Raw genomic sequence first — 23,836 nt, 5'->3', positions numbered from 1 at the left:
TAATGTCAAAGCAATAACTCCAAGACCAATAATAGATAACGCGTTATCTCCTCCGATTCCGCAACATGTCTGGTTGACGAACGGCTGTTCAGAAACGAAATGAAAAGCACTAAATGAAAAACACTAAAAGAAAAGCGCGAATCAACACTCACCAAACTTCTAACACGAAATTAGCAGAAGGAGCCCAAAGGGTGGCGCTAAAGAGCTGAAAAACCATGTAGTATGTCTAGTACGTCACTACATTCGTAATTATTGGCCAACAAATTGTGTGACAGTGTGCATTCAAGACAAGTTTGAGCCAATGCCCTTTGGACAAAATTCCACGGTTTTGTTGGCCAACAATCTGATCATGTGTACAGTGCTTTAAGGCGTCAGCATACAAGACATTTTGGACAATTTCATGCTCCCAACTTTGTGGAAACAGTTTGGAGACTGCCTCTTGCTGTTACAACATGACTGCATGTGTTGGAACTTGACTGGCCTGCACAGAGTCCTTACCTCAACCCGATAGGATGAATTTGAGCGGAGATTGTGAGCCTATAACAGTACTGGCAGGCTTACATGCAATTTGGTGGTCATTTTTACCCTTCTCCAGCTGTCCATCAGTTATGAGCTCAGACAGGAGACAGGACATTCTCCTTGGGACCTTAGAGCATGGTCCTGAGCTAACATTTATGCTTTGCTATGGAGGGAATACTAGTGATTAGCAGCACTCACATTTATCTCTTAGAGGTGAGGTCACCCTAATTTAATAGTATTAAACCCAAAAACAAACATTTATTATATTGCAGCTTACCAATTATTAACTGTGATGGCTGCATTCATTTTCTTTTTTAGGCTTTCTTTCTTTTTTTTCTTTATTGTGCACATTTGAGGTGTATGGGGGAATCCCTTCTGCAGAGTTATTGTATTCTGAAAGAGGCTTCCCTGCCGTTAGAATACACTCATCAGGACTGTTGGCTATAGCCGGTGGCACTGAGTGAAAATTTTCCAGCGGGCTGGTTGAACAGAAGTCGATCGAGAGACCTGACTTCTGTACAACCAGCTTGCCCATAGAGCAGTGATGGCGAACCTTGGCACCCCAGATGTTTTGGAACTTCATTTCCCATGATGCTCATGCACTCTGAAGTGTAGGTAAGCATCATGGGAAATGTAGTTCTAAAACATCTGGGGTGTCAAGGTTCACCATCACTGCCCTAGATGGATTGAAATTTGTGGGTTCCCTGCTGAACCGGCTGAATTTCCATCCATCTTTGGCTGACTTTAGGGAGGGTTTCTCTTGCTTTAAAGAGATTTCTTCTTGCTTTCTGTTGTGTTTCTGGGACAGGTAGTGAAGGAACATCTCCCTGACCTGACAGACTGCAAAAGAAACTGATGAATTTTAAGCCTTCATCCAAATGTAAAAATGAAATGGTCATAAATGCACGTTAAGATTATCATTCGTATTTATATCTATAAAAGTGCAAAATTTTACTATAATTTTTCCAAATGAGTTTAAAAGCAAAAGTTTTTCTTTTTTTCAATTTCAGTGTTAAATGATTTTTATAAATTTAAGTACTTTTGCGCTTCTCACAATACTCACAGAAAGAGAGAAGAAATATTAAAACAAACCTGTATCACCATCCTGCTGAAGACACAATGACAGATGCCGCAGATGCTGTCTGGCTGGTGACAGATATGCCGTGCGCCTGTACTCTGCCTTGTTTGTGTACTGCAGCCTGATTTCCTCTTGTCTTTTGTGACAGAACAACAATTAGCCAGTGACAACCTACAAATTGTTATTGAGTGCAACTTCCGTACATACACAGCTGTCTCATGCATCCCTGTCCCTGCATCTGTCTTATAGGTTTCGGATTTTAAGCAGCAGCTGTTGATATCAGCGGGACTCAGCCCAGACCGAATAGTGGAGTTCTCCTGCGGTGAGTCTGGGCTTTTCCATGTTTTATATGAACCTTATATCAGGAGATGTTTTGTATACCTATAGACATTAGATAAAAGTTGTGACAAACTGAGGAGGTAATAAAAAGGGCTGCATCTTTTAGAGATCAATATGGTTTTATTTAGGTATGTCTAATGCCAATATTTCCACAAGCTGCTTTCTGAAGAATAGGAGATGTTTTTGTAGTAACGAACTAAGGAAAGCGAGCACCAGTTTGACTTAGAACCACATTAGGTTACACCATATTGTCAAAAGGACTCACCCTTTGCAGCTATAACAGCTTCAACTATTCTGGGAAGGCTGTCCACAAGGTTTAGGAGTGTGTCTATGGGAATGTTTGACCATTCTTCCAGAAGTGCATTTGTGAGGTAGGGCAATGATGTTGGACAAGATGGCCCGGCTCGCAGTCTCCGCTCTAATTCATCCCAAAGGTGTTCTATTGCATTGATGTCAGGACTCTGTGCAGGCCAGTCAGGTTCCTCCACCCCAAACTTGCTCATCAATGTCTTTATGGACCTTGCTTTATGCACTGGTGCGCAGTCATGTTGGAACAGAAAGGGGCCATCCCAAAATTGTTCCCACAAAGTTGGGAGCATGAAATTGTCTCCTTTCTGAAGAAAAGCATTCCCACAACTTGATGCTGTCACCACCATGTTTCACGGTGGGGATGGTGTGTTCAGGGTGATGTGCAGTGTTAGTTTTCTGCCACACATGTTACATTTTGGTCTTATCTGACCAGAGCACCTTTTTCCACATGTTTGCTGTGTCCCCAACATGGCTTCTCACAAACTGCAAACTGGACTTCTTATGGCTTTCTTTCAACAATGGCTTTCTTCTTGCCACTCTTCCATGAAGGCCAGCTTTGTGGAGTGCACGAATAATAGTTGACCTGTGGACAGATTCTCCCACCTGAGCTGTGGATTTCTGCAGCTCCTCAAGAGTTACCATGGGCCTCTTGGCTGCTCCTCTGATTAATGCTCTCCTTGCCCGGTTTATCAGTTTAGGTGGATGGCCATGTCTTGGTTAGGATTGCAGTTGTGCCATAGTCTCCATTTTCAGATGATGGATTGAACAGTGCTCCGTGAGATGTTCAAAGCTTGGGATATTTTTTTATAACCTAACCCTGCTTTAAACTTCTCCACAACTTTATCCCTGACCTGTCTGGTGTGTTCCTTGGCCTTCATGATGCTGTTTGTGCACTAAGATTCTCTCACAATCCTCTGAGGGCTTCACAGAACAGCTGTATTTATACTGAGATTAAATTACACACAGGTGGACTCTTTTACTAATTAGGTGACTTCTGAAGGCAATTGGTTCCACTATATTTTAGTTAGGGGTATCTGAGTAAAGGGGGCTGAATACAAATGCACGCCACACTTTTCACATATTTATTTGTAAAAAAGTTTTCCTTCCACTTCACAATTATTATTATTTGTGTTGGTCTATCGCATAAAATCTCAATAAAATACATTTACGTTTTTGGTTGTAACATGACAAAATGTGGAAAATTTTGGGGGGGGGGTGTCTGTAATCTGCTGTCGGCTGAATCTGGGATATGGGAGTGCAGAACAGAGCGCACCCTTGCATAAAAAAGCTTGGCTATACTTAAAGGGGTTGTAAACCCTCATGGTTTTTCACCTTAATGCATTCTATGCATTAAGGTGAATAGCCTTCTGTGGTGCTGCAGCCCCCCCCCAAGCCCCCTGTTTTATTTATCTGACACCGATCCTTCTCCAGCCAGGAACGAGCACACCAGCTGGTGTCTCGTGTCCTGATTGGATAGATTGATAGCAGCGCAGCCATTGGCTTCCGCCGCTGTCAATCAAATCCAATGACGCTGTGCCAGGGGGCGGGGCCGAGTCCTGCGTTCTGTGTGAACAGACACGGATGCAGGACTCGGGAGTGCGCTCGCACGGGTGTCCACCAAGGAGAGAGCTTCTCCTTGGTGGACACTCAATGCAGGGAGGAGCCAGGAGCGCCGCTGAGGGACCCCAGAAAAGGGAGATCGGGGCCATACTGTGCAAAATGAACTGCACAGTGGAGGTAAGTATGACACGAGGGTTTACAACCCCTTTAATCACAATAACAAGATATGTCCTATTACCAGTTAAACCCAAATTGGATTCTAATGATGTAAATATGTAGAGAAACTGACAGCCAAGACCAAACTGAAAACGTGTTGCTTCTGTACACTGTATAGTCCTCCATGCTTTAATGGATTCTTCATGGAAATATACTGAGAGCACATTCAGCCTGTGATATATAAGCTGAAGTTCTAGGCTTTTTCTGCCAGTAGGGAGATACCTCTGCACTAGGGTTCTTTAGACCAGAAAAGAGGTGAAATCGCACCCCTCTCTATCAAAAATGGAAAGATTTGCTTTGGACTGGGTTCAGGCAGTGTTTGTTAGCACAGTGAATAGTAACTTGTACAGAGACACATGCAGGCTGCTGTTACCAGTCTGTCCTAAATATACAGATTGCCTGACTTCTATGCTAGACCAGTGGTGTCAGTGACCCTACACAAGTATTCAAGTTAGCAGCTCGTTGCTCTACTGGCTGCATATTAAAGAGAGTATTTATCTTTCCAGTCAGCTGATAACGTGACAGTTATACATAGAAAACCACCGGCCCCTCCTAAGATAAGTCATGGTTGTGACCTCTTCTCTGTGCCCTCCCAACAGGACATGTCATCCCACCTGAGAACATATTACCCATAGTGCTTTGCAGTGGGCCCACCAATCAGCAGTTGGAATTTACCTATCGGAAGAGGGATTTGCCTGAGATGGTAAGCACAGCTTATAACATTTACACTCGAGACATCAGAAAAACTGCCTTTAATGAATAAAAAAAAAAAAAAAAAGAGTTGACATATTGACTACGTATTAGCCAGTAAAACTAGCACAAGCATTGTGCTTTAGTAAATACCTCCTGATGAGTTGGACCTTTCCACACCAGCATACAGATGAGCTGGACGATTGCAGTAAAAGACACCCTGCTATACAATGCATGAGCACTTTACACAGATTTTTATTGCTCTCTGTGGGAAACCTGTGCTTTGTCTGTAGAGGTCTGAGACACCCAATCAGAGGCAGAGCTAGAGCTCTCCAATCAGTAGGGAGCTTGAGTTTTGTTTATTGGAGAGCTCTAGCTCTGACTCGGCAAAGAAAGTATTGGACCTCTGCAGAGAGCCCCCTGCATCCACAGAGAGAGCAAAGGTCCTTCTCTACAGCATGTTGACAGGGCACAAGCTTTTCTGCCTTTATAAAGAAAACAAACTGTAAGACTTTGATTGCACACCCTTTGATTTGATGCACCTGAAATGTATTTAGCTGATTTAAAATGTAAGGTCAGTTTGGCTTCAAAGCTGAACTCCAAAACTCCAAGAAGGTATAAAACCATTCCGTCAATGCAATTATATATTTAATTATAAAAAAACCGTAATTGTTCATGTAACCTCCTGTACAGCAGCATTCAGAGCAGGGAGTTAAAGCAGAGTTCCACCCAAAAATGGAACTTCCACTTTAAGTACTCGTGACCCTCTGACATGCCACATTTGGAGTGTCATTTTTTTTGGGGGGGGGAGCGGGTACCTAGCTCTCACATTTACCCAGCTCCCACTTCCTCTCTTGGCGCCGCGGTGCCAGAAGGAAGTTCACCTCTCCCCCCTCCCTGCAATCTTTTGGGACACGTCACAGGTCCCAGAAGATTGCCCGGCCATTTGTAACACGCAGCTTGCATCCGGCTGTGAAGCCACAACCGGACGCCCACACTTGCAATGCTGGCGCCGCAGAGAGGAGGGGGGAGAGAATCGAGGCTTGGGGCGGCCGCATCGCTGGACCATGGGACAGGTGAGTGTGTTTATTAAAAGTCAGCGGCTATACTTTTTGTAGCTGCTAACTTTTAAATGGGTGGAACTCCGCTTTAAGCTTAACAGTATATTGCTGCTTTTTCACTGCCCTTTATTACTCAGGTCAGCTCCCCGCCCCAGCCTATATCTGTGTTGCTTAAAGTGGTTGTAAATTTCAGAGATGAAATATGTACAAAGCATATCCTTCTATAGTGTGTACTTTTTTCAGTCCAGAGCACTAAGTGTCATTTCTGTCTGCTGCCCCATTCCTCTGCTATCAGCATGAATAGCTTCTGACAAATTTTCCTGACACCAAGAGTAAAAAGGTGGCAGGGGAGGGAGCTCCCGCACACAGCCTGTGATTGACAGCTTCAGCTTGGTTCCTGTGTGCTTTATGAAGGAGGATGTGTCTCTTCCCTCCAATCAGCTCTTAGAGCTGTCCTCACTGAGCTCTGGAGTGTGTGACTTCAGCTCCCTGCCCCCGCTTTCTGAATGCTCAGACAATCTTGATAAATTCTACACTTTAAAAAGATGTAGAGAAGAAAGGACCACAGATAAACAGGTACAACTTAGGAGGATTTGTTTCATCTCTGTGTATCACTTGAGGCCAGTCACTTCACTGGGTATATATAAGGTTTACTACCACTTTAATTGCAGTAGAAAAAAAGGCAAGTCATCAGGATGGTTGTACTGTCGGAATATTTTTTAGTATGGGTATTTTTATATATAGTTACATTGGTTCAGCTTGAACCAATGGAACAATGTACAGTATACATACCCAGCCAATACCCCTGTAAACTGGAAATCACTGCAGTAGACACCTCTACTCCAGTAATCTCTACTTAAACCCAAGTCCGGTGCTAAACAACTGGCCTCTTGCATTCTGAACACAAGAGGTTGTACACTTGGCATGGGTGCCATTCAGAGAATTGTTTGCTGACTGGATGAGTTGGAAAGGTGGGAGGGCGATGTCAAGCTTTCCACCTCGTCCAGTCAGAGTAGGCTTTGCATTCATTCAGAAAATGAGTGGCGCACATGCTGAGTGGATGTCTTCCTGTGTTCAGAATGCAGGAGGCCAGCCACTGAGCACGAGACCTGGGATCAAGTAGAGATTACTGGAGTAGTGGTGTCTACTTCAGGCTGGACCAATATAACTATGTTTAAAATATCCATACCTGGAAATCCTCTTTAAAGCAGACCTTCATTTATTTTTTCATCTTTCTATCTATTAAATCTTCTGCCCTTGTTGTTTTAACTTTGGATAGTAAAACATTTTTTTTCTGCCAGTAAATTCCTTATACAGCCCACTTCTGATTTCTGCAGCATATTTGACAAGTACAGAATCACAGTATATATAAAATAATATGAAAAGTGGTTGGAGGGAAGCTTTAGAATGGCAAAGTTGTTTTTATTACAAATTATGTGAGGAGACTGCAGTTCCTCTTTAAATCTCTGGACTGGATGGACAGAAATGCAATTCCTTTGGCAGATAAACCATCTCTCATTTATGTATTTCATTGTTTAAGGAACAAAAAGACTATTAAAAGAAACCTGAATCAATGCTATCACAAAGGCAAAATGTACCTCCTGTTCATGAAGAGTTTAATGCTGTCTGAAAGAATAGTCTGTATTGCTAACTACCATGGGTTCTAGTCCATTTTCATGTTTTACACCCGATAGAATTACTAAAGGAATGGCTTGCCATGGTCAACAGAATGATTTTTAAACATCTGATTGTAAGTCCTGGTGGCCCCTTATCCCTTTCATGTATGGTCCAGGCCTTCCCTTCTGGAAAGCAGCAAGGCTTTTGTCATCTCTGGTCATTTAGAGACAGTGTATTTTTATCCCTGCAGATGGATGAGACTGGAAGGATCTTGGTGAACTTGTGTAATGTCATCCCGGGAGGGCTTGTGTGTTTCTTTCCTTCCTACGACTACCAGAAGCTCATCCTGGATCACTGGGAGAAGACTGGGCAGCTGAAACGGCTGGCGACCAAGAAAAAGGTATGTGGGGTGACACTGCGGTAACAAAACCTGAGGCAGATCTTCTATCTATGTGCTCTTTTATTGAAGTGTTTTGTTTTTGCTGTTTGCTTAGTTGCATGTCTAATAACATTCAATAGTGGGAATACATAAATAAAAATTAGTTGAAGTGACCCTTTCCTTTTCCCATGCAAGGCAAAATGGAAGGGCCACCTAGCTCTTCACTTTGCTAGCAGCACATACTCCCCTTTCCTGAATCCCTTGTCACATTGTTTAGCTTTAGGGAACAAAGTGCAACACCCAGAACTTCTGAGAATGTGACTCACTCCCCCTTTCCAATGTGATTGTGAGCAATTGTGCCTTGTAATTGGCCCAGCACTGTCACATGGGGGTGGTAAAGGAGTTTACTTGTGTATAAGCTCTGACAAGTCAGTCTGGGCTTTTTTTCCCGTTTCAACGTGCAAAAGGGCTGCCTCTGAGAGCCACATGTAGGGATTTGGCTACTTTTTCTCCTCAGCAATTTAATTGCAAAGTAAAACTGAACAAAAAACCTCCCATAATGAAAATGACAAACTATGTACTCTATGCAATGCAGCAGGGGAGGCGGACACAGGAATCCCAAGGTGGGAGAGCCTAGATCTACTTCTGCAGTCACTCGGCCCATTAGCTCTGTTGTCTGTTTTTGAATTCCACAGTCCCTCATTTTAAAGCTGAATGGCAGGATCCTGTCCACTTTTGACCTTGAGCTCTCTTTCCCCATTCCCAATTAAAACATCTTTAATACATTTTTAGGTAAATCATGCTTTTTCTTTTGTGTGGCAAAATGTGATTTTTTTTTTTTTTTTTCTCATTTTTTTATATTTAAAATTTGCAAAGATTTCAAACAAACTTCTTTTATGTTGTCATTATGGGGTATTGTTTGTAGAATTTTGAGGAAAATAATGAATTTAATCCATTTTGGAATAAGGCTGTAACATAACAAAATGTGGAAGAAGTGAAGTGCTGTAAATACTTTCCCAATGCACTGTATGCTGCAGCTTGACAGTATAATATGTGGTACCTGCGTTTAGGGCACTAAATGGGTTCAGTGGGCGTATTCCTGGAACACAGTTATTCCATCATAGACTTTGATGGGCTGCAGGATGCTGGGCGGGCTGGATGCTGCACCTGTGCCTCCCAGGAACATGAAAATAGCAGGATTGGACACACAGGGGCTATATATGCCTAGTGTGCATGTGCCGGAAGGGGAAGAATAAAAAAACGCACCTCAGGAACCAATGGCCAGTGTTTTTGACACAAGGTAGATACCTTTTTATAATGATGATCTTCTCCTCCTGGCTGGAGTTTAGCTTTAATACAGTATCCTGCAGGCCGGACTTTCTCCTCTAGAAGATGTGAAGTTTAGAAGATGCAGGGAATGGTTCCACTGATTTGTATTTGAACACTTTTCAGATATTTCAGGAGCCGAAGAAAGCCAGCCAGGTAGAACAAGTGTTGTCCGAGTACTCGCGCTGCATCAAGGTAAGGCAAAGAGCTGCCACTGGTTTATTTACCAAATATTTCTTGTTTTTAGATTTCAAAGCTTCCTGGCCGTTCAGGATCGCCAGTGCAGCCAAACTGCATAAGTGCTACATAACATTTTAGTTTTATGTAGTAATTATGGTCGACGGAAAACTTTAAAACCTCTTTCACTTACACAGCCTCAAATGATGTCTTTTTGCTAATTATCATATTATCCTGCTAGATCTCCAGCCAGTCTGCAGGGCCCTTAACTGGCGCCCTTCTCTTTTCTGTTGTTGGAGGGAAGATGAGTGAAGGAATCAACTTTTCTGATGACCTGGGCAGGTATGTGTGCTAAAAACCTTAATCCTATTTCTGATCGCTTTTATAGACACCTCTTCTATACTGAAGATGACCCCATCTCACTTTGCTGTTTCCTAACCTGCATTTCTGATGCATTAAAGGGCTGCCATAGGAAGAAGGAACACAGGCCTACCCTGTTTTCCAATTATGAAGGTTTCAGTGTATATGGAAAGATGATAATAAAACTGATCTCCAGCTTCTGCTGCAAATCATTGTCGAGAAGTTGTTGCAGTGTGCATGCTATGCTGCTCTCCGCATAGTCTTTATGTACCTTGAAGTGGTTATAAACCCTTACATACACCCAGTGAAGGAATGATCCTCAGGTCATACTAGAGTTGCCACCTCATCCCTTTAAACCCGAACACATATGAATTACACGGGCTCTGAGGCTAATTTAATGCAGACAAGACACCAAGTGAGTTTAATTACCACCTTAATCAGCCACAGAACCTGTGTAATTCATATGTGTTCGGGTTTAAAGGGATGAGGTGGCAACCATAAGTCATACACAGAGATTAAACAAATCCTCCTACATAAGTTGTACTGTAGCTCTTTATCTGCAGTATTCTTTTCTCTACATCCAATCAAAGTGCACAATTTGTAAGCTTGTTTGAGAGTTCTGAAAAAAGGGGGAAGAGAGCTGAAGTTACACTTTGTAAAGCTCAGTTAGGAGAGCTGATTGACACACAATTAGAATATCATACAAAAAATACCCCTTTTAAAGCAATCGTCTGATAATCTGATCGTTCGTACACAGCTTTCATCCAAAATTTTTCAACGGAACAAACACGAAAATTTTTCTCGTATGATACCAGAGTGTATGATTTTTACCGGCCCTTTAAGAGGTTTATGATGCCGGGAGGCAGGTGGGGCTTAAGATAGCATAAGCACCGTGATTGGCTGTCACGGCGTTCATGTGATCCAAAATTTCCCGATCGCAAGCAACGATCAGGAGCTTTCGGTTAGGCGTCAGTAACTCTGTATTGACAGCAATTCACGCAAGGACCAGGTACCGAGAGGCCGCATGTTTGCCTGCGGCCAGCGCCAGGGGGTTAATCCGTACAGTTTTTGTCTGATAATACAATACAAATACATTACATCACTTCCCAATTTTTATTCTGTCGTACGAGAATTTTCGTACTTTAGTACCTATTCGTTTTTGATATGGAGACTAGCACGAAAAAAAACTGACGATCATTCGTCCCATAATCTCATCTTTTGTACTAGGCTTTAATCTGCTGGAGCTCCCTCGTCTGTCACCATTTTTCTCTTGGTGTCAGGTAAACTTGTCAGAAGTGACTTAAGCAGATAGCAGGGAGACAAAGAAACAGCCAGAAATGACACAGTGCTTTTAATTGACACAAGTACACGCTATAGAGGGATATGCTTTGTTCATATTTGCTGTCTGAGGTTTACAAACATTTTATCTTGCTGAAAAGGAGGAAATAAAGGGAAAACCCCAATGGAACACAGCAACTGAGAGGGCGACTAACTATTCCTAACTATCTAAAAACAGGAAAGGGTAAAAAAGGAACTGGCTATATAATATAGATGAGCACGTTGGCTGTTGGGATTCATTCAATCCTGCTTATAGTGATGTTCTGAGATGTTGAAAGAAAATCAAGTCTTTCACGCCTAATCTTTCTAGCATTGTCATGGTAACAGGTATGCAGCATGGAGTCAGAGAAGAGCTATAGTGGGTCTTAAAGGGAACCTGTCACAGACATACAAGGGCTCACTGCACAATATTCATAGATGCATTTATGTTATAATCTTCATTCTTACTTTTATGTATTTGTAACCTTCAATAAATTTATATTTTTATACTGTTACTTCCTCTCCAGTGTTTCTCAGCCTAAAAATTCCACCCCCCTGGTAATACATAGTACTACCTATTTTTTTTTTTGTCTCCGGTACCTGTTACAATATGAAGACTGCCATTGCAGACCTGGTTTTAAAAGTAAAAGCATCAGAGCTATAAACATCCTCATCCTGATGTTGCTGATCTGCACCAAGCAAGTAGCCAGTAAAAGGATGAGCAAGTCACAAGTTTGAAGGATATCGAGAAATAAATGGAGTTAAAGCCCAACTCTGGGCTCACCTAATGGAGGTCCCCCCAGCAGTATTTTTTGCCCTACAGTCACAGGATGTCATCTATCTATCTATCTATCTATCTATCTATCTATCTATCTATCTATCTATCTATCTATCGTTTACATGCCACGTTGGGCTGCGTTTGCTTTTCAAAAATGTATCTCCAATAAAAACGCCTGTAAACAAAACGTGGCTAAACACGAGTTACCACGTTTACAAGCTGTTACAGGCATTTGGCGTTTCAAATGCCTCTGAACATTTGTCCTCCACACATTTTTTTGCTTTCCAAAAAATGCTTCTAAACTCAACTGCCTATAAAAGACTATAAACGACCCTGTGTAAATGTACTGATAAGATAACATAGAGGAGGGTTCAGGAGTAGCTGAAAAAAACGCCCAACTGCTACTAAATGTGCGTTTACCAGCAGCAAGGTACATGAGGCCTTAGGAACCAACTAATGGAAGTCCTTTCTAGAGCTCTGTTTTCACTGGCAAGTCCCACACTTGGTTCTGTGTGTGAATTTACTATATTAAACCATGTCTGACTAGTCAGATCACTTACAAAGAGTCTAACTATTGTTCTCCAGTCCCTCTTTTCAGCTCCAGTTCATCACAACAAACTTTTCTATTGTATACTGTCTGGATGTTTTGCCTATATGTGGTTCAGGCTGTGTGAGTCTATCTCTCATCCATTTCTTCTTTTTTAGAAAGACTGATCCCCTTTTGTTATCATCCAGAATGGGCCCCAGAAGGGCACTTTGGCTTCTCAAACAGGCAACTGTTTGCCAGATTTGTATGGCTGCCACCTGGTCTCATGTTTACAGGTTCTCCAAGTTCCACCAGGTGGAGGTTTTAGGCAGCTGTTTGAGCTGCAGGCAAAGTGCAACTTCTGCTGTTTATGTTGAATGTGTTGGCGATTGTTTTCTGAGTAACCCACCCTTCAATCTCCTCAATTGGACTGCTTTTGGACATCCTGAAAATGTAGGACTTCCTGTGTTCCTCCATGGATGACAAAGAAAATAGGATGTTTGTACTCGTTGTAAAATGATTTTCTTGGAGTCCATTGAGGGACGGGGGTCTTCCCTCTGTGTTTATGATCACGGTACTGCTTTGCTTCAAAACTGAGGTATGATGGTAGTTGGAGGGGTTATACCAGGGCTGGACTACGTTTTTTTTTCTTTTGTTTGTCTCCAATCCTCCCAAAGGTAGCAGTATATTTCAAATATGTAAGGCTTTCTGTGTCTCGTACAGTGGACTCTAAGGGATTTTAGAATAAGTACAATAATCTAATTTTGGTGCATGCAGAGCGGATTTATAGCCTTTGTGGTTATTGGGAAATATACATAGATGAAAGCTTTAAACATCAGAGGAAGGAGGGGAGATCATTAACCCTTTGTAAACTGGAAAACTGTCCAAGATGCAGCTTACAGAGCATTTAGACATAGGGAGCCAACAGAAGAACAGGGCATGGGAAAAGTATTAGTGGGGGTGGGCTAGGAAGAGAACCTGTCACTTTCCCTGAAAGGGAAAGGCTTTGGATGCAGTTGTCTTGTGACTAAATCATCTATATGCCTTTTCTTAGGTGTGTTGTGATGGTCGGCATGCCGTACCCAAATATCCGATCACCGGAGCTCCAGGAAAAAATGGCGTATCTTGATAAGACTGTGGTAAGGAGAGACAGATTGCCCTGATTAGGGTTTGTGCAGATGGGCAAATATAGTATACTTTCAGGTGCATTCACTTCTGTTTACATTTATTCTGACATCATTCTAAGCTGCGTCTGTATTTCCATTGACTTGTAAGGGTACAAAGCAGCTTTTGGTGCAAGCATCTGTACATGTGCACTTACTGTGTTATTTATTTGGATTATAGTGAAGTATGAGGGTGGAATGTACCACACAGGGGAGAGGTGGGAAGGATATTCTTTCCTTGTCTCATAATTTTTCTAATATCTCAGCCCAAGACAAGTGGAGTGTCTGCAGGGAGAGCCCTCTTGGAGAACCTGTGCATGAAATCTGTCAATCAGTCCATCGGTAAGTGTCACACACACACATGGACCTGTATTAGGAATTTCACATTTCTGTAAAGACCGAAATATTGCTTTTGATCCTCATTTCCAGATGACATGTACCACATGTGGTGGCCTGCCCACCAGGTTGCACTTTTTTTACAGTATTTAGAACAATGAAATATGTTCATTATTGGTTTCTGCTGGCTGAACATTTATTGCTAATTACCTTATTAATGTGGTCCTGTTGTTACCTTTTAAAAGGCTGCAATGGATACATTGCTGACATGTCACAATATACAGCAAATGTATAATTTGTTAATAAAGCAGCACCTTTTTATCATTAACAAGTTGTCCTTGAGCTCCAATCTGTCATTTTATTTAGGTTGAGATTTTTTTTCTGGAGAAAAAAGCAGATGAAGGTATTGTCAGGGGGGAGCACTGTGATCTCTGTAAAAAACGTAATAAATATTTGGAATGGTTACACTCGCACATTTCGTTTCAAAAAATGTATCTGATGCTAGTTCCAGTTTAAATCAGCCCATACATGTTTTCTTCCAGAACTCCAAAAAGTTTTTTGTGCCCCTTTAATGTTGATGTAACTGAACGTTTTGATAAATTCTTTTTTTTGGGTTTTTTTTTTTTTTTTTTTTTTGTAATAAAGGACTCAATTCACTAAAGAATATCTCATGAGATAGTTGAATCATGTGACACATTTTTTCCAATGAGATAATGAAAATGTCAATTCACTATCATCTTAAAAAGCAAAAACACTCGGGAAATACCCCATAAAACGGTGTTAAAGTCAATTCACTAAAGGAAATAAATAAATGCATGAGGTATTTAAGGAATGTAAAGTATAAAATAGCCAATTTTGAGTAGTTTCTACCTTTTTTGTATCAGTTTCTCATCTCAACAGTAATGCACAGAAACCTAAATATGGAAAAACACAGAATCATTGGGGCTGACTTACTTAACCACTTCAATACCGGGAACTTTCCCCCCTTCCTGCCCAGGCCAATAATCAGCTTTCAGCGCTGTCGTATTTTGAATGACAATTGCGCGGTCATGCAACATTGTACCCAAACTAAATTTGTATCAATTTTTTTCCCACAAATAGAGCTTTTTTTGGTGGTATTTGATCACCACTGGGATTTTTATTTTTTGCGCTCCAAATAAAAAAAGACAGAAAATTGTGAAAAAAAATAAAAAAATTTTTTTGTTTCTGTTACAAAACTTTGTAAATAAGTAAGTTTTCTCCTTCACTGATGAGGCAGTACTGATTGGCACTGATGATAAGGCACTTATATGCAGCACTGATCAGGAGGCAGGGACAGGCATCACTGATTGGCACAGAGTGCCATCCTAATGGGCACTGTTTGGCACCCCTGGTGGGCTCACCTGGTGGTCTGAAGTGGGCATCCTCGAAGGGTCTGCACTGTGATCAGCTGGTAAAGAGCCTACGTCAGAGGCACTTTACTGGGATCGGAGATGCGGTGTGTCAGACTGCCACACCACACCACTGATCGCCGCGCTGCACGCCCCTGTGGATTTACCACTTTGCACACGTCATTTTGCTATATGGTGAACGGGAAGTGGTTAAAGTATAACTAAAGGCAAACATTTTTTTTGGGAGTGGAGAGGGATTAGAACACCCCTCAGGTTTTTATTGCTCAAAACAGATTACAGCGCACACATTCAAGAATGACATTTATCCTGCAAGGCTAGTTAAAGACACCTGAACATATTAAAAAAAATACGGGGGTTTGGTCACACTATATGGTCATATAGTGCTAAGCCCACTTACTGCGACAAAGTACCCCGAATTAGTGGGTCCTACCCTAGTAATAGAATGAAAGATCCTGCGTCTCAACCTTGGGAGCTGAACTCTAGGTGGGAGAACTGAAGGGATTCCACCTATGCACTGGTGGCCACTAATAAGAGGTAATGAGGAGGGGGAGGGGTGCTCCAGCCCAAAAAAACCTGGTCAGGGTCTACTACAATATACAAAAACATATTTGGGGGGCACACCCTAAAATGCATTTAAATTCAAGATTGTGCTGCTATAAGACCAAAAAACAGTACAAAACAGATTACATCGCACACATTCACACACACACAGGTTTTTCTTGCTGTCTGTGCCCCGATTAGGGAGATTCACACTCTCTATTTGTCTTGTTTACCTTTATCATTGAAAGGGAAAGTAAAAGAAAATCCCAAATTTTGGGTTGTCCCAAGAAAAGTAATACGGGAGAAATCTTCCAATGGGGACACTGGTTCTGGTGACCTGGGGGTCTCCAAGGGATTCTTTTAATTTGTAGGGATTTCCTTTTAACTTCATGTTTTGGCTATGGGACAGGAAGTGAAGGGAAATCTCCCCAGTGACAACATTGTCTTTTATTGGTGGAAGAAAGGTGTGTGTGTTTTTTTAATTCAAATTCATATATTTAATTCATATTTGACGTTTATAGAGATATTTTGTGTTTACTTCATATGACTTGGTTATTTTTGATACACCACGTGTGTTCTGGGAAAGCAGCTTCCCTTTGACTGACTGGTATTCCAGTTACTTTTTTTCTTATGTATTAATACATAGTGCTGCTGGGACTGCACTGACTTAGTGAGTTGGCATATTTCTACAGTTTAAACCATTTTACCTCTTTATTAGCAATAAAAACCGCCAGGGATTCTAATCCTTCTCTGCTGTATCCATTCCGCTGAATATCACATCATGAGATAAAATACATGTTTTCATCAGATAAATATCTCACATTTTGATGAAATTACTCATGCTTTATTTTAGTAGCATTTTTCTGTGAATTGCAAAAAATATTGGAAAACGATATGAGCTATTTTATCACAGATTTTAAAGAGGAAAATAACTTTGTGAATTGAGCCCCAAGAAACAACAGCAACATTTCCATCCACGCAGGGGCAAAGTAATGAACAAGAAATTATACATCAAAAAGTGAAACACATGGTACAACAGGCTGTCAGAACACAATAGGTCCCTGTAAATCAAACACAAAATACCTAGAAACGGCCTAAGAAAGTAGGGCCAAGGACCCCAGGTAAAAAGAGGGAAGAAGAGAAAGTGGGAGAAAGGGTCAGAGCCCTCCAAAGATCTGGCAGAAAAGTACCTGAGTGTTTCAAATTCCATATATAGTTATGCTCAAAAGTTTACATACCCTGGCAGAATTTATGATTTCTTGGCCATTTTTCAGAGAATATGAATCCTAAAACAAAAACTTTTCTTTAACTCGTGGTTAGTGTTTGGCTAAAGCCATTTATTATCAATCAACTGTGTTTACTCTTTTTAAATCATAATGAAAACAGAAACTACCAAAATTACCCTGATCAAAAGTTTACATACCCTGGTGATTTTGGCCTGATAACATGCACACAAAGGGTTTTGAATTGCTATTAAAGGTAAACATCCTCACCTGTGATCTGTTTGCTTGTAATTAGTGTGTGTGTGTGTGTGTGTGTGTGTGTGTGTGTGTGTGTGTGTATACACACTTGCATCTTTCATTCAGTGCTGCACTGACATTTCTGGATTCTGAGTCATGGGGAAAGCAAAAGAATTGTCAAAGGATCTGCGGGAAAAGGTAGTTGAACTATATAAAACAGGAAAGGGATACAAAAAGATATCCAATGAATTGAGAATGCCAATCAGCAGTGTTCAAACTCTAATCAAGAAGTGGAAAATGAGGGGTTCTGTTGAAACCAAACCACGGTCAGGTAGACCAACTAGGATTTCAGCCACAACTGCCAGGAAAATTGTTTGGGATGCAAAGAAAAACCCACAAATAATTTCAGGTGAAATACCAGACTCTCTGAAAACATGTGGCAAGGCTGTTTCAAGATGCACAATAAGGAGGCACTTGAAGAAAGATGGGCTGCATGGTTGAGTCGCCAGAAGAAAGCCATTACTACACAAATGCCACAAATTATCCCGCTTACAATACGCCAAACAGCACAGAGACAAGCCTCAAACCTTCTAGCACAAAGTCATTTGAAATGATGAGACCAAAATTGAGCTTTTTGTCCACAACCATAAATGCTACATTTGGAGAGGAGTCAACAAGGCCTATGATGAAAGGTACACCATTCCTACTGTGAAACACGGAGGTGGATTGCTGATGTTTTGGGGATGTGTGAGCTACAAATGCACAGGAAATTTGGTCAAAATTGATGGCAAGATTAATGCAGTATGTTATCAAAAAATACTGGAGGAACATTTACATTCATCAGCCAGGAAGCTGCGCATGGGACGTACATGAACGTTCCAACATGACAATGATCCAAAACCCAAGGCCAAGTTGACCTGTCATTGGCCACAGCAGAATAAAGTGAAGGCTCTGGAGTGGCCATCTCAGTCTCCTGACCTCAATATCATTGAGCCACTCTGGGGAGATCTCAAATGTGCAGTTCATGCAAGACAGCCCAAGAATTTACATAAGTGGAGGCTTTTTGCCAAGAGGAATGGGCAGCTTTACCATCTGAGAAGATAAAGAACCTCATCCACAAATACCACAAAAGACTTCAAGCTGTCATTGATGTTAAAGGGGGCAATACACGATATTAAGAACTGGGGTATGTAAACTTTTGATCAGGGTAATTTGGGTAGTTTCTGTTGTGATTATGACTTAAGAAGAGTAAACACAGTTGATTGATAACAAATGGCTTCAGCCAAACCCTAACCATGAGTGAAAGAAAAGTTTTTGTGTTATCATTCATATTCTCTGAAAAATGGCCAAGAAATCATAAATTCTACCAGGGTATGTAAAATTATGAGCACAACTGTATGAATTGTGACATTCATTTTAAATGATAAGAGCTCTGGTCATGAAACTTCTTGTTAGAGATAAAAACGTTTTTTATGAAAAAAATCTGTCAGATTTCTTAGGAATTCATCGTGTTGCCTTACCCCCTAGGCCGGGCCATTCGGCACCGCGGTGACTATGCCAGCATTGTACTCTTAGACCACAGGTACTCCCAGCCTGCCATCCTCTCCAAACTACCCCAGTGGATTCGCAACAGCACAGAAATCAAACCAACTTTTGGGCCTGCATTTGCATCAATACGCAAGGTTTGTGACGGTTTATGATCGCTTTAAAATAGAATACCCTTTTTTTTTTTTTTCTCATTTTGTAATGAGTGGTGAGAGGTTATAACCAGTGGCAGCTGCTCATGCAGGGCGCAGGGGCGCCGCTCCCCTAATCCATGCGTCCGGCCCCTAATCTATATGCAGGGTGCCGGACGCATGGATTTCAACGGGTTTTTTTTTTTTTTTTAAGCACGTGATTAGAGCCTGAGGCTCTAATTGGCTTAAAAAAAAGGGTGGGCTCGGGGCGCAAAGCACTGCGCTTAGAGCCCACCCAGTTGTGTGACATTAGTGAATTAATATTCCCTAATGTCTTCCTGTTTCTCCTCCTGAGAGACCTGATTTGGCCAGAAGTCCTGGGACCCGATTGACCACGAGTCCTAAGTCCTGATTGGTCGGGAGGAGAAGCGACCGCTGGGACTGGGGAGGAGACGAGGGGGGGGAGCCGCGACCTGGATGGGGTAAGTGCTGGGCATGGCTGGCAACGGGTGATCGAGCGACAAGGGGGGGCGATGTCGGGCTGGCTGGGGGTGCTGCTCCCCCAAGAAAATGGTGCTTCAGCCGCCACTGGTTATAACCTTATTTTATGGTAATGAAATTCTCACCTAACCCATGTGATAGTATTTTGGGACTAGTAATATACCATATCTGTTTGATAAGTGCAAAAGCAATACACTTGATTGCTCCAGAAATTCAATGCTGTCATGTGGACTCTGCTGTCCTATCTCCAGCAGTGTTATCAGTCTTGTGCAGTTCAACTCTGGTGTAGAGAAAACCTTCCCCTTATGTTTTGGAGATGGGGAGAGGGGGCTGTGTTTCATAAACCTAACACACTTCCTGTCCTAGGGTGACAATTCTGCTAATCTATAGATGCGGTAAAGTGAGCATTGTCACTCTAGGACAGGAAATGTGTTACTGGCAGGATCACCAGATGAGAATAAAAGAAGAAAATGTCTGGAGAAAAAAAGTACTGAAAATATATGTTTAAGAAACATGTGCCCTATCATGTGACCCAAAAATTGCATCTATCCCTATTTTCTTAATTGTACCGTACAGGACACAGGCTTCTTCAAGCCTTGACTATAAGATATATGCTGCTGCCTTTAGGTGGGAGACACTGGAAAACAAAACTGTTAGAACAGCCCATATATCCCCTCCCATCTTCAACAATCCAGTTTTTTGCTAGTTTCCTTAGGTGATGGACAACCTCTCTACTGCGAGCAGGTTCTGTTATAATCCTGTTATTTCTGGAATATTGAAGACTACACTTAAACCTAATGTACATAATGCCGCGTACACACGAGCGGACTTTACAGCCTACTTGGTTTGGCGGACCGGAGTCTGTCGGACAATTCGATCGTGTGTGGGCTCCAGCGGACTTTTTTCCCCCAAAAGTTTGACGGACCTAGAAATGAAACATGTTTCAAATCTTTTCGACGGACTCAAGTCCGGTCGAAAAGTCCGCTCGTCTGTATGCTAGTCCGATGGACAAAAAACGACGCTAGGGCGGCTACTGGCTATGAACTTCCTTGTTTTAGTCCGGTCGTATGTCATCACGTACGAATCCGTCGGACTTTGGTTGATCGTGTGTAGGCAAGTCCATTAATTCGTAAAGTCCGCCGAACCAAGTATGTCGTAAAGTCCAGTCGTGTGTACGCGGCATAAGAGTGCAACGTTGGTAGTGATACTTCTCCACAGCCAATACCCTTAATAATCTTCCACTGCAATATTTAAAGAATAAATCCAAAGTGCAACTGGCACAAGATTTCTGCAATATAAGAAAGACTTTTCTGTGAATCACTGCCACTGCAGGTTGGACTCTGGAGCAAATAGGTCAATATACACATAAGTTTGAGAACACTTCAATAGTCTTGTGGAGCTTTGGGATTCTGACACCATCACGATGCCAGTCACACAGGTAGAGGCCTTTTTTTGGACTTAAAGCGGAGTTCCATCCAAAAATGGAACGTCCGCTTTAAGTTTTGGTGACCCCCTGAGATACCACATTTGGTATGTCATTTTTTTGGGGGAGGAGCGGGTACCCTGTTTTTATAGGAATCCAGTTACCACTTCCTCCCCTGGCGCCGGATGGAAAATCACCTCTCCCCCTCCCTTCCTGCAATCTTCTGGGACACGTCACAGGTCCCAGAAGATTGCCCGGCCATTCACAGTGAAGCTCCTGCATACGCAGTGCACGCCCGGCCACAGCTGGGTGCCCACAGTTAGAATGCCGGTGCCGTGGAGAGGAGCGAGGCTTCGTGTGCCCGCATCGCTGGACCATGGGACAGGTAAGTGTCTGATTATTAAAAGTCAGCAGCTACACTTTTTGTAGCTGCTGACTTTTAAATGGGTGGAACTCCGCTTTAAGGAAATCATTTTAATTAGGTTTTAATAATAAATGAGCCTTGGGTATTCTACAGTTGAAATGTGCTCTTGTTCCTTATTAGCATTGGTGACCTAATGTGGCACTGGAAGTGGGTGAGGCAAATGTGATCCATTGACACATCCTGTATGTGGATTGTACCATACTTATGTGTATATTGACCAAGGCTTACCAAAAGGTTGGACCTTGGAGCAGACGTCATACTTATGTTGTGACACAGCTGTGCCCTGGAATTATTCTTTTGAATATAACAGTGGAGGCGTCTCACTTTCAGTTTTACACTCTTCCGCCTGCCCATGTAAAAAATTAAGACCGCATCTACCCATACTGTAGCTGCTGACTTTTATTATTAGGATACTTACCTGTCCTGAAATCCAGCAATGTGGGCAACCCAGCCAATGTTTCTATTAGCTCTTGGGTACTGCCACCGCCATTCGTAGTAAGAGGAGGGGGCCGAACTTCTGAGCGATCTCCTGGAAGTGGGGACAGGTACCTGTCAAAAACAGCAACTCGCTCCCCCCCACCGGAAACGTGCCAACTGTGGCACCGGAGGGGGGGTGGAGTCAGATAAGCAGAGCTTCCACTTTTGGGTGGAACTCTGCTTTAGCAACCTTGCTTGCCAAAGTCCTCACCTGTAGGTGGCAGCATATAACTTATGGTCAAGAATTAAAGGCGTCTGTGCCCTGTACTGTACTCCACGAAAAGGATTTTACAGGTAACTCAAGTCTCTCTTTATTCTTCAGGTCTCTGCTTTGTGAAAATCTATAATGTTTGGGGGTTTCAAGAAATCTTCAGGCCTTAAATGAAAATTTTAACTTGTGTTTAAAAAGGGCTGTGGCAGTGAAAGGGCTCTAAGCATTCAACCCAGTTGAATACTTTCTCCACCTTGCCGCATGCAGCTTTTACATAAACATTTGTAAATCTTTAGCCAGCTTCAGCTAAAAAAAATCTTTGTTAAAGCCTTTAAAGTTGATGTAAACCCTCCCATATACCCAGTGAAGCGAACAGCCCCAGATAAACAGGGAAGAAACAAATCTCCCTACATAAGTTTTACATGTAAATCTGCTGTCTTTAATTTGCTATATTCTTTAGAATTCTTACATCGTGTTAGAATTTTCACTCCCTCATTCAGCAGTAGGAGTGTAGTCTTGGCTTACACTGGGAAACAGCTGCTGATTGGGGGAAAGACGCAACACACACACACACACACACACACACACACACACACACACACGAACAAAGATACATTCAGAGCTGTGCTGTGACAAGACAAGCTCTCTGCTAATCTACAATCCACAACACACATTTCAGGCTGGTTTTATCTCCCATCTCAGAGAACTTGTCAGAAGTTATCATGGTGATAATAGAAGAAAGGAACAGGAGAAAGACATGGCAGCTTTGGAGAGAGATAAGAAAACACTACATATATATGTAACTAGGTCAGATTTCATGAATCGGGTTTACATCCACTTGGAGGAGAGTACACAAAGATTATAATGGAAATGTTGGCTGTCACTGAAATATTTCAGATAAAACCTTTTAATTTTCATTGCATACCTTATACTTTATAGATAAGAGGGAGGCTGGGTGGATTTGACCATAACACACTAGGGACACCACATCCGAAAATTAGTCAGAAATTCCAAAAAAAAGATCACATGGACTTGGTAGGTGCCCCAAAGAGGCACAAAAATGCATTGATGTGAACGTGTTCCATAGGAACCCATGTTAAAAGTAATGTCCTGCGTTTCTACAAAAAGCATGAAAAAATGCATTGGTGTGAATGGAGCCTAAAGTGTAGATGTTCTGAGTTCCCCTGCTGTTTGGAACCATGTGAGAACTAGAGAAAATGTTATATTCTATTAAATAAAATACTGTATTAGAATTCCTTTATTCAGAACAGCATGCCAGGACTGATTCTCAATCAGCTTGCTGACTTTTCTCATTTGTCTCTTTTTTGTAGTTCTTCCAGATGAAGAAGACAAATTCTACATTGACATCCTGATCTTCTGCAAGTTTTTCTAAAAGTTTTTATATTTTGTTCTCTTTCTACAAAAACATGTGTATGTTATTTATTACAATAAATGGTTTTGTTCAAAGACTTAGTGAACCGTTCCTATTTTTTAAACTTTAACTCCTTCCCACCTCAGTGTCCTTTAAACTGGGCCTTTAAGCTGGGGGGTGGGATGGACTTGCTGGTTACGTGATTACTGTGATTGGCTATTACAGTGGTCACATGATTTGGAGTCAATCCTGCTGGCTCCTGATTAGAGCTCCTGATTATTGTCAGCAAGAGGTTAAACATTGCTATTGTTTACCTTTACAGGAGTAATTTACTAGGTTTGTCTTCTATTGCCTCAAAGACCCTCCATCCACATGGGACAAAACTCCTTGGAAATGCTGCTGGATGCAGACATATTGTTCTGGATGGCAGTGGTGCCCAGCAAGCTTTGCAGGGAACACACTTAGTCATTTTCCATGGTAACTCCTCATACTCATGACACATGACCATGTAAATAAGCTGCTTGCGACTGCCTAGAAAGGAGCCAGCAGCTGCTGAGATAGCTAGGGAATTTGACAGTTCCTATTTCAAATGCACATTAAAACATAGCTA

At 41.9% G+C, this 23,836-nt stretch overlaps 1 protein-coding gene across 5 annotated transcripts in view; it reads left to right on the top strand.

Moving 5' to 3' along the window:
* The window catches only part of DDX11 (DEAD/H-box helicase 11), a 226,642-nt gene extending 203,321 nt beyond the window's left edge, over positions 1-23,321 (top strand). For all 5 annotated transcript variants that reach the window (XM_073621668.1, XM_073621667.1, XM_073621669.1 and 2 more), the window contains 9 exons: positions 1,847-1,919; positions 4,621-4,724; positions 7,640-7,789; positions 9,221-9,289; positions 9,513-9,613; positions 13,307-13,391; positions 13,682-13,757; positions 18,670-18,824; positions 23,186-23,321. In XM_073621668.1, the coding sequence (XP_073477769.1) occupies positions 1,847-1,919; positions 4,621-4,724; positions 7,640-7,789; positions 9,221-9,289; positions 9,513-9,613; positions 13,307-13,391; positions 13,682-13,757; positions 18,670-18,824; positions 23,186-23,227 (855 nt within the window). In that variant the 3' untranslated portion in view covers positions 23,228-23,321. The remainder of the gene's footprint in view (positions 1-1,846; positions 1,920-4,620; positions 4,725-7,639; positions 7,790-9,220; positions 9,290-9,512; positions 9,614-13,306; positions 13,392-13,681; positions 13,758-18,669; positions 18,825-23,185) is intronic.
* The last annotated feature ends 515 nt before the right edge of the window (positions 23,322-23,836 follow it).

Source organism: Aquarana catesbeiana, linkage group LG03 (assembly GCF_042186555.1).
Source record: "Aquarana catesbeiana isolate 2022-GZ linkage group LG03, ASM4218655v1, whole genome shotgun sequence".
Taxonomy (NCBI): Eukaryota; Metazoa; Chordata; class Amphibia; order Anura; family Ranidae; genus Aquarana; species Aquarana catesbeiana.
This window is presented reverse-complemented; position numbering and strand designations above follow the sequence as displayed.